The sequence below is a fragment of the Phyllopteryx taeniolatus genome, chromosome 10, assembly GCF_024500385.1.
Source record: "Phyllopteryx taeniolatus isolate TA_2022b chromosome 10, UOR_Ptae_1.2, whole genome shotgun sequence".
NCBI classification, from domain to species: domain Eukaryota; kingdom Metazoa; phylum Chordata; class Actinopteri; order Syngnathiformes; family Syngnathidae; genus Phyllopteryx; species Phyllopteryx taeniolatus.
In genome coordinates this window covers 1577826-1591788 of record NC_084511.1, presented here as the reverse complement: position 1 = coordinate 1591788, position 13963 = coordinate 1577826, and the positions used below count along the sequence as shown (strand labels likewise).

At 41.6% G+C, this 13963-nt stretch overlaps 1 protein-coding gene across 1 annotated transcript; it reads left to right on the top strand.

Annotated features, from left to right (window-relative positions):
- Nucleotides 1-994: 994 nt before the first annotated feature.
- On the top strand, nucleotides 995-12673 carry LOC133484757 (cyclic nucleotide-gated cation channel-like). Its single transcript, XM_061787796.1, has 11 exons — nucleotides 995-1333; nucleotides 1641-1730; nucleotides 6651-6761; nucleotides 6845-7036; nucleotides 7125-7232; nucleotides 7382-7488; nucleotides 7688-8175; nucleotides 8305-8583; nucleotides 8671-8769; nucleotides 9501-9878; nucleotides 12061-12673. Exons 2-11 carry the CDS (start codon nucleotides 1642-1644, stop codon nucleotides 12244-12246), a joined length of 2037 nt encoding a protein of 678 aa, XP_061643780.1. The 5' UTR covers nucleotides 995-1333; nucleotide 1641; the 3' UTR covers nucleotides 12247-12673.
- The last annotated feature ends 1290 nt before the right edge of the window (nucleotides 12674-13963 follow it).

Sequence of the window (13963 nt, the reverse complement as noted above, 5' to 3'; positions counted from 1 at the left end):
AAAAAGAAAGCAACAACCACCTCAACAACAAAGAATGCAGAAGGCAAAGGTTTACTTTTACATTTACGCTGTAGTATGTCCGCAGATATTGTTTTTTTTTTTAATGCAATATACTCTATGATGAGATTTAACCAGTACTAAATATGAATAGGTTGTTTATTTTTCCAGTTTAATACAATTGTCGTCTTAGCGGCAGCTAGCGAAACAAGTATTGATTGTGAATATGTATTTGGCATGTCGATTATGCTTAAGTCACCAAATATGCACAATCTTGGGAAATTTTTTAATTTTTTTAAATTATTATTATTGTATTGAAGGAAGTTGCCGGCTGTTAATTGAAATTCTTGAAAAAGTTCATAACAGTTTCCTGATAGTTGTTGTAGGTGATCAATTCCACGTCGCTCCCATATGCTAAAGTTAAGGTGACTGCTGTTATGCTATATTGTTGATTTTCTCCAGTTAATAGAGTAATCTGATAATTGTTCCCATCTTTTAATGAGATTGACGATGACTGTCATTGCCTGTCGCCTGTCGCTTTTGGAGCGTTGTATAATGCTGCTATCCAATGTACGGTATAAATGAGTCTCCAAAGCCGAATTTGCGTCAAGCGTCATGATGATTGCTTATCACAAGCCCAATTGCAATGACGTTGTTGTAAAACATAAATGAAAATGACTTGCAAATCATGTTCAACCTATATTGAATTGAATACACCACAAAGACCAGATATTTCATGTTCAAACTGATAAACTTGATTGTTTTTCACAAATAATCATCCGTCCATCCATTTTCTGGGCCTATCCCAGCTATCATCGGGCAGGAGGCGGGGCACGCCCTCAACTGGTCGCCAGCCAATGTAATTGCTGAAAACTCTTAAAATCTATGCTCAATTGAAATAATATTTCAGACTTCAGCACTGTACAATATGTATAAAATAATCACATCCGGAGCCCATTGTTCCTTGCTTCGGGCAGATGCAGAAAAAACCGGATCGCGTTTTCAAATCAAATCGCTTTGAGGCGAAGGAGTTCGAAAACAGAAGGCTTGGTCTACGTGCGCAGAGTCGCACGTCTTTTGGCGATCAGGAGACAGAGACACACTTGTGGTTCAGGGGCCACTTCAAACGAGGCCCTCGAATACAGATGAGTCAAAACCAACACATGCACATACGCGCTATTTGCATTTTAAACAATTCTTTTGTCAATGCTCGAGTGTCATGTGATCATCCAGGAGATGTTCCACTTGTCGTTGTGGTCTTCGCGGTCAGGACTGCTGAATCCACACACATCATCGCTAATGGATGAAGATTTTGCAATATAAGGAAATTTACCAGGTGTGTTGAACCTGCCGCTTTCTTCTTTTAGCTCCCTCTCTTAATGTGAAACAACTACGCAGCTTGTTGCTATGCCATTTGGTTTCCGCGGTGACGCGACCAAATGACCTTCCCTTTATTGTGGTTCCGCCATTGCATGTGTTTGCTGTTTACTGATTTACTTGAATCTCTCTATAGACCATGTGTCTCGCTATAATGTGTGCTGCAGTATGTCTATGGTTTATTGTGAGCCTTTGCGTACATTATGAAGTCATGTTTCGCACGGCAATAAAGCCTGCAAAATGTAACTGTGCGCCTTTGTATGCAGTATGCCACGTCCAGTGCACGAGTCACACGGGTTATCTGTAAAAACGTGGGCAGAGGAGGAGAGTGACTATGCTGACAGCACACTTAGCAGGTAAACATGCACTCCTGATTCCATTTGGTATGTGCCATGCTTTTATTCCTGGAACATTTTTGCATCTCGTACCCCGCCTCTCGCCCAAAGAGAGCCGGGATAGGCTCCGGCACGCCCGCGACCCGCGTGAGGAGAAGCGGTACAGAAAATGGATGGATGGATGTTTGTTGCAATTATATTTAGGCCCAATATATTGTATTTTTTTTAATCAATCTGTCAATCAAACTTGATTTCTATAGCACTTTGTGTGCATAATATGCAATGCAAAGTGCTTTACATTAATTCAAATCGCCTACCACCACCACTTGTCCATAAGGACACAGACAACCACACACATATAGGTTAAAAAAAAGAACTCGTAATGACCTACATTGGGTACGGAAAGAATTCAGACGCTCTTAAATGTTTCACTCTTCGTTATATTGTTATGTTACGTTGTTATTACATCGGTCCACTGTGCCATAAAGCCCCAAATGGTGGAGGGCTGCAGTGATGGTTGACTTTCCAGAACCTTCTCCCATCTCCCGACTGCATCTCTGGAGCTCAGCCTCAGTGATCTTTGGGTTCTTCTTGACCTCTCTCACCAAGGCTCTTCTCCCCCCGATTGGTCAGCTCTACGAAGGGTGTGAGCTGTAGGGTCTTACATAGACAGGGGTGTGGCTTTCCTAATCAAGTCCAATCAGTGTAATCAAACACAGCTGGACTCCAATGAAGGTGGAGAACCATCTCAAGGACGATCAGAAGAAATGGACGGCACCCGAGTTAAATATGAGCGTCACAGCAAAGGGTCTGAATACTTACGGCTGTGTGATATTTCCGATTTTCTTTTTTCATAAATCTGCCAAAATTTCAACAATTCAGTTTTTTTCCTGTCAATATGGGGTGCTGTGTACATTAATAAGGAAAAACATTTTACTTCAATGATTTTAGCAAATGGCTGCAATTGAAAACAAACATTTAAATGGGGTCTGAACACTTTCCTTACTCACTGTAAGACATACACGCTCACACACGTACTGGTTACTCTTTAGGGATTTCGTGTTCGCAAAGACTCGCCAAAATATGGGACAATAGCGCCCCCTGGAAATTTTTGAAAAATTGTTGATGTTTACGGTCAATCAAAATGCCAGGCTATATATCACGTGATCTTTCACAAGAAAAAATGACGTTTGTGAGTACCAAGCGAGATCCTGGAGTTTTTCAAGGTACGAGCTGTCACTTAAATTTCACATAATCGGTCTGAAAATTATCTTTATTTAATTACCAGATGACAGACTGTACATAATTTACCTACGCATCTACTTTTTTTTAACGTTTTTGTTTAGTGGTGTGCTGCAAGTTTTTTTGTTTTTGTTTTTTTTGTTTTTTTTTTGTTTTTATACATGTAAAACATGCCTCGGTTCAATAAAGGTCGGGAGACAGTGCAGTAGGTGACACAAGGGATACACATTTTTTTTTTTGTCGTGAGCCGGTAGCTGTGCGATGCCCGGTCGCCGGCAAATTTGGATGCCGTTCTCCAGTTACATCCGGTTCAGATGCATCGCTGGGTATGCAGCTGGCTTGAGGAAAATAATATTTGTCAGGCCAGTCGAAAGAAAGTATCAATAGCAGTCCCCCTGTCAATTTTCCAGGGGGGAGCGTTTTTAAAAGATTAGATCCGCCACCCACCACCCCCATTGGTTTCAAGGTCTTCTTATTTGTATGAACTATACAGTACTCAGTGTTGGGGATGTGTGGATATGACAGTCAGCTGATCAGGCCACATGGCTACTTATGCATCCGCTTGTGCATTTTAACTTCGAGAAACTAGTTACTGCTAATTTTGGAATTTTGTTGTCGAGTGAGAATAAGCAGTTACGAGGATAAAGACGCATTGCTGAAGAACTGCACAAATCTGACTGCAAAAAAGTCAAAGTGAGGTCGAAGGAGCTCTTATTTGATCAGAGGCTTCTTATGGATTCTTCCGGGGTGAGTTTTCATGAACGTTCTCGACGTTACGTTAGTTTTTATCTGAACTTTGACAAAGATGAAAATGTTCCTTTGTAGTTGTTGCAGCACAAATCTGACTTCAAAAAGTTATTTTTTCTGCATCAAGAATCACACATTTATAGGATTCAGACACAGTACATAATTCACTATTATTAATACTGATTTCTGTGAAGTTTGGCTCTATGGTGCCTCAGTTAACATGTGAAATATGAATTAAAATCCTCCATACCTCTTTTACTAGGTATGGATTGCGACACTTCATCAATACTATTATTACTCAATCTCAGCGCTGCCTTTGATACCATTGATCACCACATACTACGAGATCGCCTCGAAACGTGTATCGGTATTACGGGCCCAGCACTTTCTTGGTTTAGATCTGATCTTTCGGTTAGGACGCACAGAGTAATTCATGGTAATGGGACCTCTGAGTATTATAATGTCACTTGTAGAGTCCCACAGGCATCGGTACTCGGCCCTCTTTAGTTTTGTATTTATATGCTGCTGCTTGGCGATATCATCTGCGAGTATGAGATTAGCTATACATGCCATTAAAACTAACGCGATAACCCACGCGACTGCTCTAATCTGGAGTCGTGTCTCGCTGAGATTAAACAGTAGATGTCCTGTAACGTTTTGCTCCTTAACCCTGAGAAAACTGAGCTGTTATTGGTCCTGCTAAACATAGCCACTTGTTTAAGGACACTTGTTTTGACAAAAGCACCATTACGCAAAGTGAGTCGGCAAAAAATCTCGGTGATATATTTGACACAACTCTCTGCTTTCAAAAGCACATCAAGAATATTTCCAAAAGTGCGGGTTTTTTTTTCATCTTCGCAATATCGCTAAGATACGGCCCATCCTATCCACTAGTGACTCAGATCTCATAGTTCACGCATTTGCTACGTCTGGCCTCGACTATTGCAGCGTGCTTCTTTCTGGTCTTCCGATGTCTAGTATTCAAAGTTTGCAGTTAGCACAAAAGGCCGCAACACGACTTTTGACGAGGATGAGAATGTTTGATCATATCATCCCCATTCTGGCCAACTTGCAATGGCTTCCAGTCTACTTGAGGTCCTGTTACTTACTACAGGTTACCCGCAGATATTAGAGCTGCTACATGAGTAGAAATGTTTAAATTCCGACTTAAGACTTATTTCTACTCTTTGGCATTTAGTCAATGTTGGCCTGTTTTACTGCTGCTTGTCTTATCTCCTACCCCCTTATCTCCTCCTTGGAGAGAGGGCGAGGTGATGTTGATCAAATCTGAGGCTGCTGCTCTTTGGGTTCTGCACTGACCAACTGGGACAAGATCTGAGGTGGACCACTTCCCCTGGAGTCGTTGCCATTGAGGTTTCTGCTCTGACCGACCGGGCCAGGTCCTGAGGCAGTACCACCGAAGGCGTCTACCCTGTGGCGCTTTTTTTCTTTAAGTGGACTCTTATGCCATCGTAATGAATATTGTACAGCACCTTGCCTTGACTCTTAGCCAAATATGGACAAAGCGGATACAAAACTGGGTCAAACATAAGAAGCTGTCAGAGGCGCCTTTTCTGGACACTCATATGACAAAACCAAGGCGTTTCTATTAAATGAAACTTGTATACTAACTTCATGTTAGAAAGTCATTCTATGGAGGTCTAAATAGGCCAAATATGGGCCCTTTAACACAAAAGACACAAATAAATCATTTGAAAAGATATGAAATCAAATACTGTCAAAACAAAAACAAAATGGAATGCTCAAGCAACACCTCTCAGATGAAAAGAGTGTCAAGTGGATATGATAAAACCAAAGCAGGCATGTCAAACTCGGAGCCCGTGGGCCACATCCGGCTCGCCACATCAGTTTATGCGGGCGGAGAAAGCAAATCATTTGCGTCAACTTCCATCAAATCTGTACCAAAATTTCACATTGTAATATGTAATCAATACGTTTTTGTTTGGTTTTTTTTGGGTTACCAAACCCCTATTTACAGTGACTTGAACAATAGTTGATGAGACCGCTATCCTTGACTTATGATTCGAAAGCTCGTTATCAATCATTTCTTTGTGTGTCGATAATACTATTAACATAACATTCATAATGGACCTCAGAGGGAAACCCTACCAGCAATGTGGCCCGAGATAAAAAAAAAAAAGTTTGACACTGCTGCGCTAGTGGTACGTGGGCTCCCTCTAGTGGTACGTAAAAGAATAGAATACAATAAAATAGAGTATACTATTGTCTGCCGAGGTGGAAAATTGTCTTTGGCTCACCAACACAGAAGATAGACAACGGAAAAATACAGATATTGACATACATAATGATGTTAAAACTGTGTATAATGTTACAGTGGCTTAATTTTAATTTTTTTTTTGTTTAATGCAGTTTAGTACATTCGTTAAGTATAGTTCAGTTTTATTTAACTTGCAGTCAATCTTAAAGAATGGTTTGTTTTTAAACATTTATTTTGGTACGATTTTAACATTTATGTGCAATACATTCTAATAGAATTAAGTACAGTTTTGTTGTTTTTTTTTAAACCCCACACCGATCTACAATTTTAATGACGGTCATGATGGTGGTACATGCAGAGCGAAGTTTTTTTTTTTTTTTTTTTTTTTTAGGTAGTACTCGTTCTAAAAGGTTTGGGAACCGCGAGTCTAGTATGTCATGAAAGTCCTGCTCTGACAGGGGACATACTGTATATGGGAAAATAAGTGTTGAATTGTTTGTATGGAAAAAGTTGGGACTCCGCATCAAGTGTGAAATGAAACAACCAAGTCAATTAACCTGAGGTGGCTTCGCGCAAGCAGCATTCATTTACAGTCTGAATGTGGATGGGTGAACATCACCGTAAATGGAACGAGTCTTTGTGGCGGAAATGTAGTGCAATAACGCCACCCCTCAACTCGACTCGCAGATTTGACGCGCGTTTGTAATTTCCAGAGGGCAGTCGATGTGTGATGACACGTCCTCGGAATTGCAGAGAATGGCCGCCATTGAACGGAGAGATGTCAACTCGCAGAATTCCTTCCGTGGCCGAGGTGCTCTCTCCAGGTATGAGTGATGGATGCTCAAAAGTATTGACATGAATATTTTGGTGAATTTGTGTTTTTTTGCTTATCGATTGGGGATTTTAGGATAGTGAATATGGTGATTAGTGTCAGAGAATGGGCCCAGAAGAGCGTGGCCGAGGAGGCGGAGCGGCCCGATTCTTTTCTGGAACGTTTCCGGGGCCCCGCCCACTTAGACATACACGCCCCACCCAGCGGTTTTAGTCACAGCCACAACGGCTCTGATGTAGACAGTGAAATGAGACGCACCAAAAGAAGGTAAGAAAACAAAGGGCAAAAGACAGTGTTGTCTGAGTGTAGAATAAACCCCTTAAGTTGTTTCCCTCTTTATTGTTCTCTATTTCAGGAGGAACTGTAACAATGTCATCTTATCGCCATCGGATGATGTGTATTACCACTGGCTGATGGTGATTGGTCCTGCTGTTTTTTATAACTGGACCCTATTAGTCGTCAGGTTGGAAACCGTTTTAGTTTGTTGATATCAAGTCTTGCGAGTTCTTCTTTATGACAGGACTCAATTACACCTAGCATATATCTGCATTTGATTGAGTATGGTATTTACTGTTGCCTGTGCAAAATTTGCTCTTGTATCTGTTTTTGTAGGGCCTGTTTTGACGAGCTGCAGATGAGGAATGTTTTGGTGTGGCTGGTCATGGACTACATCTGTGATGGAGTCTACATTCTCGACATAGCTGTTCGTCTTCATACAGGTACTCAACATTTGAAAGCATGACAGCAGGAGAGGTTGACTTCTCCAGGTCGAGACTGCGAGTGAATCGTGCTTGTGCAAACATTCATTCCTACGGGAAAATGGATCAACAGCTGTCATTATCATCATCTTCATCGTTTTCTGAATATGTTTGGTGACTTTCTTGATATATAGGAATCCATTTTTGTATATTTCCAAAGGTTTCTTGGAGCAAGGACTGATGGTGAAAGATGGCCAGCGTTTGAGGGAAACCTATATCCGGACCTTCCAGAGTAAACTGGACATCTGCTCCATCCTTCCAACTGATCTGTTATATTTGACTTATGGACTCAGTCACGCTCCCCTTCTTCGATTTAATCGTTTGCTGCGCCTGCCACGGCTGTTTGAGTTCTTTGAACGTACAGAAACAAGAACAGGTTACCCGAATACCTTCCGCATCTGTAAACTCATCGTATACATCCTGGTGATCATCCACTGGAATGCCTGCGGATATTACAGTTTCTCCAAAGTCCTAGGACTGGGCTCAGACTCCTGGGTTTATCCCAATTCCTCTGATCCAGAGTTTGCCTCCCTGACCAGAAGTTACATATACTGCCTGTACTGGTCCACTTTGACGCTGACGACCATCGGCGAGACTCCACCTCCTGTGAGAGATGAGGAGTATCTCTTCCTCATATTTGATTTTCTGGTGAGTTATGATTCGTTAAGTAACTTTCCGTATTTGTATGACAGTAATTTATGTCCCATCTTTGATTAAAGTTTGTGGTTCGAGTCCATCAAATTAGCTAATTGAGCTATTTTTTTTTTTCTGTTCCAGGTAGGCGTTCTAATTTTTGCCTCCATTGTGGGGAATGTTGGAGCCATGATTTCGAATATGAATTCTACAAGAGCAGGCTTTCAGGCTCGTGTAGACTCTCTGAAACATTACATGCACTTCAGGCATGTCAACAAGGTGCTGGAACAGCGTGTCATTCGGTGGTTTGACTACCTCTGGACCAATAAGAAGACTATTGATGAACAGGAAGTGCTCAGGAGCTTACCCAGTAAACTAAGAGCAGAGATTGCAATCAACGTTCACCTGGACACACTGAAGAAGGTAAAGATCTCAACGTAGCGTGCACTGTTGTTGTCCATTTCGTTTTATGACATGGAAATATTTGTGCTCATACATGTGCATATGTAGGTGCGTATTTTCCAGGACTGTGAGGCAGGCCTCTTGGTAGAGTTGGTGCTCAAACTTCAGCCACAGGTTTTCAGTCCCGGGGACTACATCTGTAGAAAGGTCAGTTTCAAATTTCTCCGGGTATTCCGGTTTCCTCCCACAGGAGGCGTGAATGTGAATGTGAGTGTGAATGGTCGTTTGTTTACATGTGCCCTGCGATTGGCTGGCGACCAGTTCAGGGTGTACACTCCCTCTCGCCCGAAGGTAGCTGGGATAGGCTCCAGCACGCCTGTGACCCTCGTGAGGAGAAGCGATACAGAAACTGGACGAATGGATGGACAATGTCAAAGACTGTCAGTGCGGCGTTTAAAGGGACTAAGAGGAGCCGCGTTGATTGGACAGGTTCAAAGTCGGTTGCGATCTCGCCCACAGCGGCGCGGGCCTCCTTCTTTTAGATGCAACGGGGTGCGCCGGTCCACGACATTACCAACTCTGGGTCCAACCCAACAATTTAGGCTAGTCACAAAAACAAAACCCTTAATTTTAGATAACCTTCCACCTCTGTCTTAATTGTCAGGTAGATATATGAGTGAATTCATTAATTAGAAACCGGTCTCATAGCTTTTCACTCGTTATACAGCATTCATAGGGCTCAAACCGTATACCACCTGCCCAAGTGGCCGATGAAAAATTGGTGTGCTACATGCCAGTCATGCCCACTAAGGTGTTTGGATGACAAACTATGGACCAGCCGGAACAAGAACACACAAACACGGTGGAAATTACACGACTGTTTACACCACATATAAGGATTATTATTAACATTTCATTGTTCATCTCCTTTTTCCAAGGGAGATGTGGGTAAGGAGATGTATATCATTAAAGATGGCCGCCTTGCCGTGGTGGGGGAGGATGGAGCCGCCCAGTTAGCTGTCCTCACAGCAGGCAGCTGCTTCGGAGAAATCAGCATCCTGAATATCAGCGGCAGCAAGATGGGGAACCGACGTACAGCTAACATCCGCAGTCTGGGATACTCGGACCTTTTCTGCCTTTCCAAACAAGACCTGATGGATGCGCTGCATGAGTTCCCTCACGCCAGGGCCCAACTGGAACAGAGGGGTCGGGATATCCTGCGGAAGGAGGGCCTCCTGGAAGAAGTCAGTGTGTCTGCCGGGGAGCAGCTGGAGGAGAAGGTGGAGAGGTTAGAAACCGGTGTGGATCGACTACAGGTCAGTTACCGCAGATCCAGCCAAATTCACTTTTACCCTGGTACCTTGACTTATTGTTTTAAAAAAAAAAATAATAATAAAAATTAAAAAAAAATTCACCTGATTTTTGGAGCCTCTTTGAGGCCGCAGCGACCTTAGCGTTTGCTAACCTCACCCTATGGGCAGGCCAGAGCTGCTACAGGTATTTGTTGGGTTTTGAGCCAGCATTTGTTTTTTTTTTTGTGCAGACGTTTTTGCCAAATTACTTTTTTTTTTTAACAATGGGTCCAAAAAAAGTGAGTCCGGCAAGGAAGCAGATGAGGTCCACTGAATTAAAGCATAAAAAATATGAGCGTGCATGGTGAGAATGCAGAAATAATAGTGAAGCTTAAGTTCAGAAAGTGAAGTGTAAAAAGATGTGAAAACTTGAATTCTTCACTTATATTTTTGCATAGTTTGCCCACTTTTCACGTTTAAGATCATCAAAGAAATGTAATTATCAGACAAATATAACCCAAGTGAACTTAACATGCTGTTTTTAAATGGTGATATCATTAATTAAGAAAAAAAAAAACAACAACTATTCAACGTTACCTGGCCATGTATAAAAAAAAAAAAAGTAATGGCCCCCTAAACCTAATAACTGGTTGGGCCATCCTCAGCAGCACCAACTGAAATCAAGTGTTTTCTGTAACTGGCAATGAGTCTTTCACATCTCTGTGGAGATATTTTGGCCCACTCTTCCTTGCAGAATTATTTGAACTGAGCAAAAGTGGAGGTTTTTTAAGCATGAACAGCCTTTTTAAGGTCATGGCACTGGATTTCAATAGGATTCACGTCTGGACTTTGACTAGGCAACTCCAAAACCTTCATTTTGTTTTTTAAGCCATTCAAAAGTTGACTTGCTGGTGTGTTTTGCATCGTTATCCTGCTGCAGAACCCAAGTGCGCTTTAGCTTGAGGTCACAAACTGATGGCTGAACATTCTCCTTCAGGATTTTCTGTTAAAGAGCAGAAGTCATGGTTCAATCAATCACAGCTGTGAAGTTGTCCAGGTCCTGAAGGAGAAAAGCAGCCCCAGACTATCACACTACCATCACCATGTTTGGCTGTTGGTATGATGTTCTTTTTCTGAAATCCTGTGCTACATTTACGCCGGATGTAACGAGACACACACCTTAAAAAAAGTTTAATTTTCATCTCATCAGTCCACATAATATTCTTTCAGATGTTTTGTTTTTTAAAGACAAGGTTTTATGTTCTTTTTGGTCAGCAGTGGTTTTGCAATTTTTGCCCAGTCTCTTCCTTATTATTACCGTATGTCATGCACACTAACATTAACTGAGGCAAGGGAGGCCTGCAGTCCTTTATAAAAGTTGTCCTGAGTTCGTTTGTGGCCTCCTGGATGAGTCATTGCTGTTCTCTTTCTTTGTAGACTGGCTACTCCTGGGAAGGTTCACCACTGTTCCATGTTTTCTCCATGTGAGGATACGGTTCACCGAAATCCTAAAGCTTGAGAAATGGCTTTTGCAACCCCTTCCAGACTGATAGATGTCAATTACTTTATTTCTCGACTGTTCTGGAATTTCTTTGGATCGTGTCCTTTTGTTGTAGCATTTTTAGATCTTTTGTCCGACTTGCTTTTGTCGGGACAGATTCTGTTTAAGTCATTTCTTGATTGAAAAGGTCTGATGGTAATCGGGCTTGGGTGTGATCAGTGAAAATTCACCAAAAATTGTGATTAGCCACAAATAATTCATGATTTAAAAAAGGGGTATCATTATTTTTTAACACAGGCCCAGGTTACTTTTTTTTTTCTTAATAAATGAAATCACCATTTGAAAATAGCATTTTAAGTTCACCTGGGTTATATTTACATTTGTTTGATGATCTTACATTAAAGTGAGGAAACTATGCAAAAATAAAGAATTTGAGAAGGGGGCCAATACTTTTTTACGACACTGTATTTATGTTATAAACATGTTTTTATATAGTACAACACTGTAGATGAAGTGCTATTTTCGAAACAGGTTCCAAAAATTTGCGGGGGCTTGATCGGATTCGTGGCATTACCATTCATTTCAGTCGGAAACGATTTGAGTTAGGAACATGGTCACGGAATGAGTTAAACTCGTAAGTCAGGGTACCATTGTATTTTATGAAGAATTTTGGTGTCCGTCATCGATATATGGTATCATTTTCAGACAAGTTTGGCACGTCTGCAGAGTGAGTTCCACTCTGCTCAGCTCCGAACGAAGCAGCGAATGACAACCCTCGAGCACAGCATCGCCATGGTAACCGCAGGCAGCGGTTTCCTGTCAGATACAGACTGCAACGACAGCACCTCTGGTGGCAACGGAATGCGGAGCCAAATAAATATTCGGCTCTAAAAGGACCTACAACGTCTCGATGGCCTAACAAGTTGATGTATTTGTTGCTCAAGAAAATGAAACTGGCAGTCCTTTCCAATAATATCAATCAATGTTGGAACAATTGGTAAATAACCAATAGTCGTGGGAACGCCGCTTTTAAATCATCATAATTGATACGCCGCCATGGATTGTACTATACTATACTAAGTGAGTGTATTTAGTCATATTTTGTATGTCGGGCGGAATCCCAGCACATCCAAAACCTTTCGGTAAATGAGTTTCCAACCACCGCTTCAAGTTGATATTATACCTTATATTGCTATCATGCACCGTTCGTGGCACATTAAGACAACAGCACCCTGAAATTATGTTCATCTATTGTCACTATCAAAACTTTTTTAGAATCTATTATCCTATAGAGATTCCGTTGAGTACTTGAGTATTGCCCCCCCCCCCCCCAAAAAAAAAATGCATTCATCAACTCTGCACAGAATTTGAGAAAAAAAAAAAAAAACTTCCTTTGCTTGCAGTTAGCATTCAGGATTAACGAGCTAGCAATTACCATTTTAGGTTGAAAAAATTTGAGAAAAAAAAAACGGTAACTACTGTTCAGCTCCCTCATACATCGTCTTCTACTGTATGTACATTTCATATCTAATAGTGTCTTAAAAATCACTTACAGATGCACCTTTGTCGTTTTTGGCAGCGTTTTTCACTGGTCCAACAGTGCGTCCGTCTGCTACAAATGTCCGTGCGGTAAACATGGCTAAATAGTTCCAGGCAGTGCAAATTTGTTCTAGGTGGCACAAATATGCTTTTATGAATATTTTTCATTGCCTTGAGGCACAAACTTTTGCGTTGATCAATGTTTGTGGTCAACATAGCCGATTTAGCCGATTTTTTTTTTCCCTTCACAGCTCTATTTGATTAAAATGGTACAAACATGGCGCCATGCTGCCTGGGGTTCGCCATGTTGACAGCCGTGCCCTGTCGAAGTCTGCGGTCACACGAGGCAAGCGACCTTACGAAAACAAAACAAAAGCAAATGAAAAGGGTTACGTCATCTCACTAAACTCTTTCTCAAAGTTAACTAATAGCTGACTAAATCCGTTTATATAGGCGGAAAGGAATCTGCAGCACTTACATCACGTGGCTGCCTTCCTTATGCAATGAAGCATTACAGTGAACTATTTTAACGAAACAAGCCAACTCAAATGTATCTAACCTCATTATTTGCACTTTTTACTGTCTAAAAAAAAAAAAAAAAACATCCGGACTTTCAATAAAGGCGGCAAATACGCCGTCGCTGACATCAGCAGGCTCACGCTGATTTTCGACTAAAATGTGGGCGGGCAAAATCCGGCTGAAAATCAAATGTCGTCAGAAAAAAAAGCCTAAAATTACTACTGAGACTATTTTGTGGGAAGGTTCTCTGCAGACATCCTCGATCCAAAACTATGGATGAAGTACCAATGGCCACAGCATTAGAGAGGTCCTTTAACTAATCCTACGACGGAAATGTTTCCAAGTCTTTCTTTTTGTATGGAGGATTGTTTAAGTCAACAGTGAAGAAATATAAAGGCAATTAAAGAGATCATGAAATAAGTAGGTACATTTCCATCCATCTATCCACACAATGGTTATCCCCACTAGGGTCACGGGTATGCTGGAGCCTATACCAGTTTACTGCGGGCAGGAGGCGGGGTACACCCTGAACTGGTTGCCAGCCTATCAC

What these genes read in the sequence shown, in the direction of transcription:
- LOC133484757 (XM_061787796.1), top strand. Translation starts at nt 1,642, where the DNA reads ATGCCACGTCCAGTGCACGAGTCACACGGGTTATCTGTAAAAACGTGG. An exon ending in GCTGACAGCACACTTAGCAG is followed by an intron (nt 1,731 to 6,650) that starts GTAAACATGCAC and finishes TGTAATTTCCAG; the next exon opens with AGGGCAGTCGATGTGTGATG. An exon ending in CCGGTGTGGATCGACTACAG is followed by an intron (nt 9,879 to 12,060) that starts GTCAGTTACCGC and finishes TATCATTTTCAG; the next exon opens with ACAAGTTTGGCACGTCTGCA.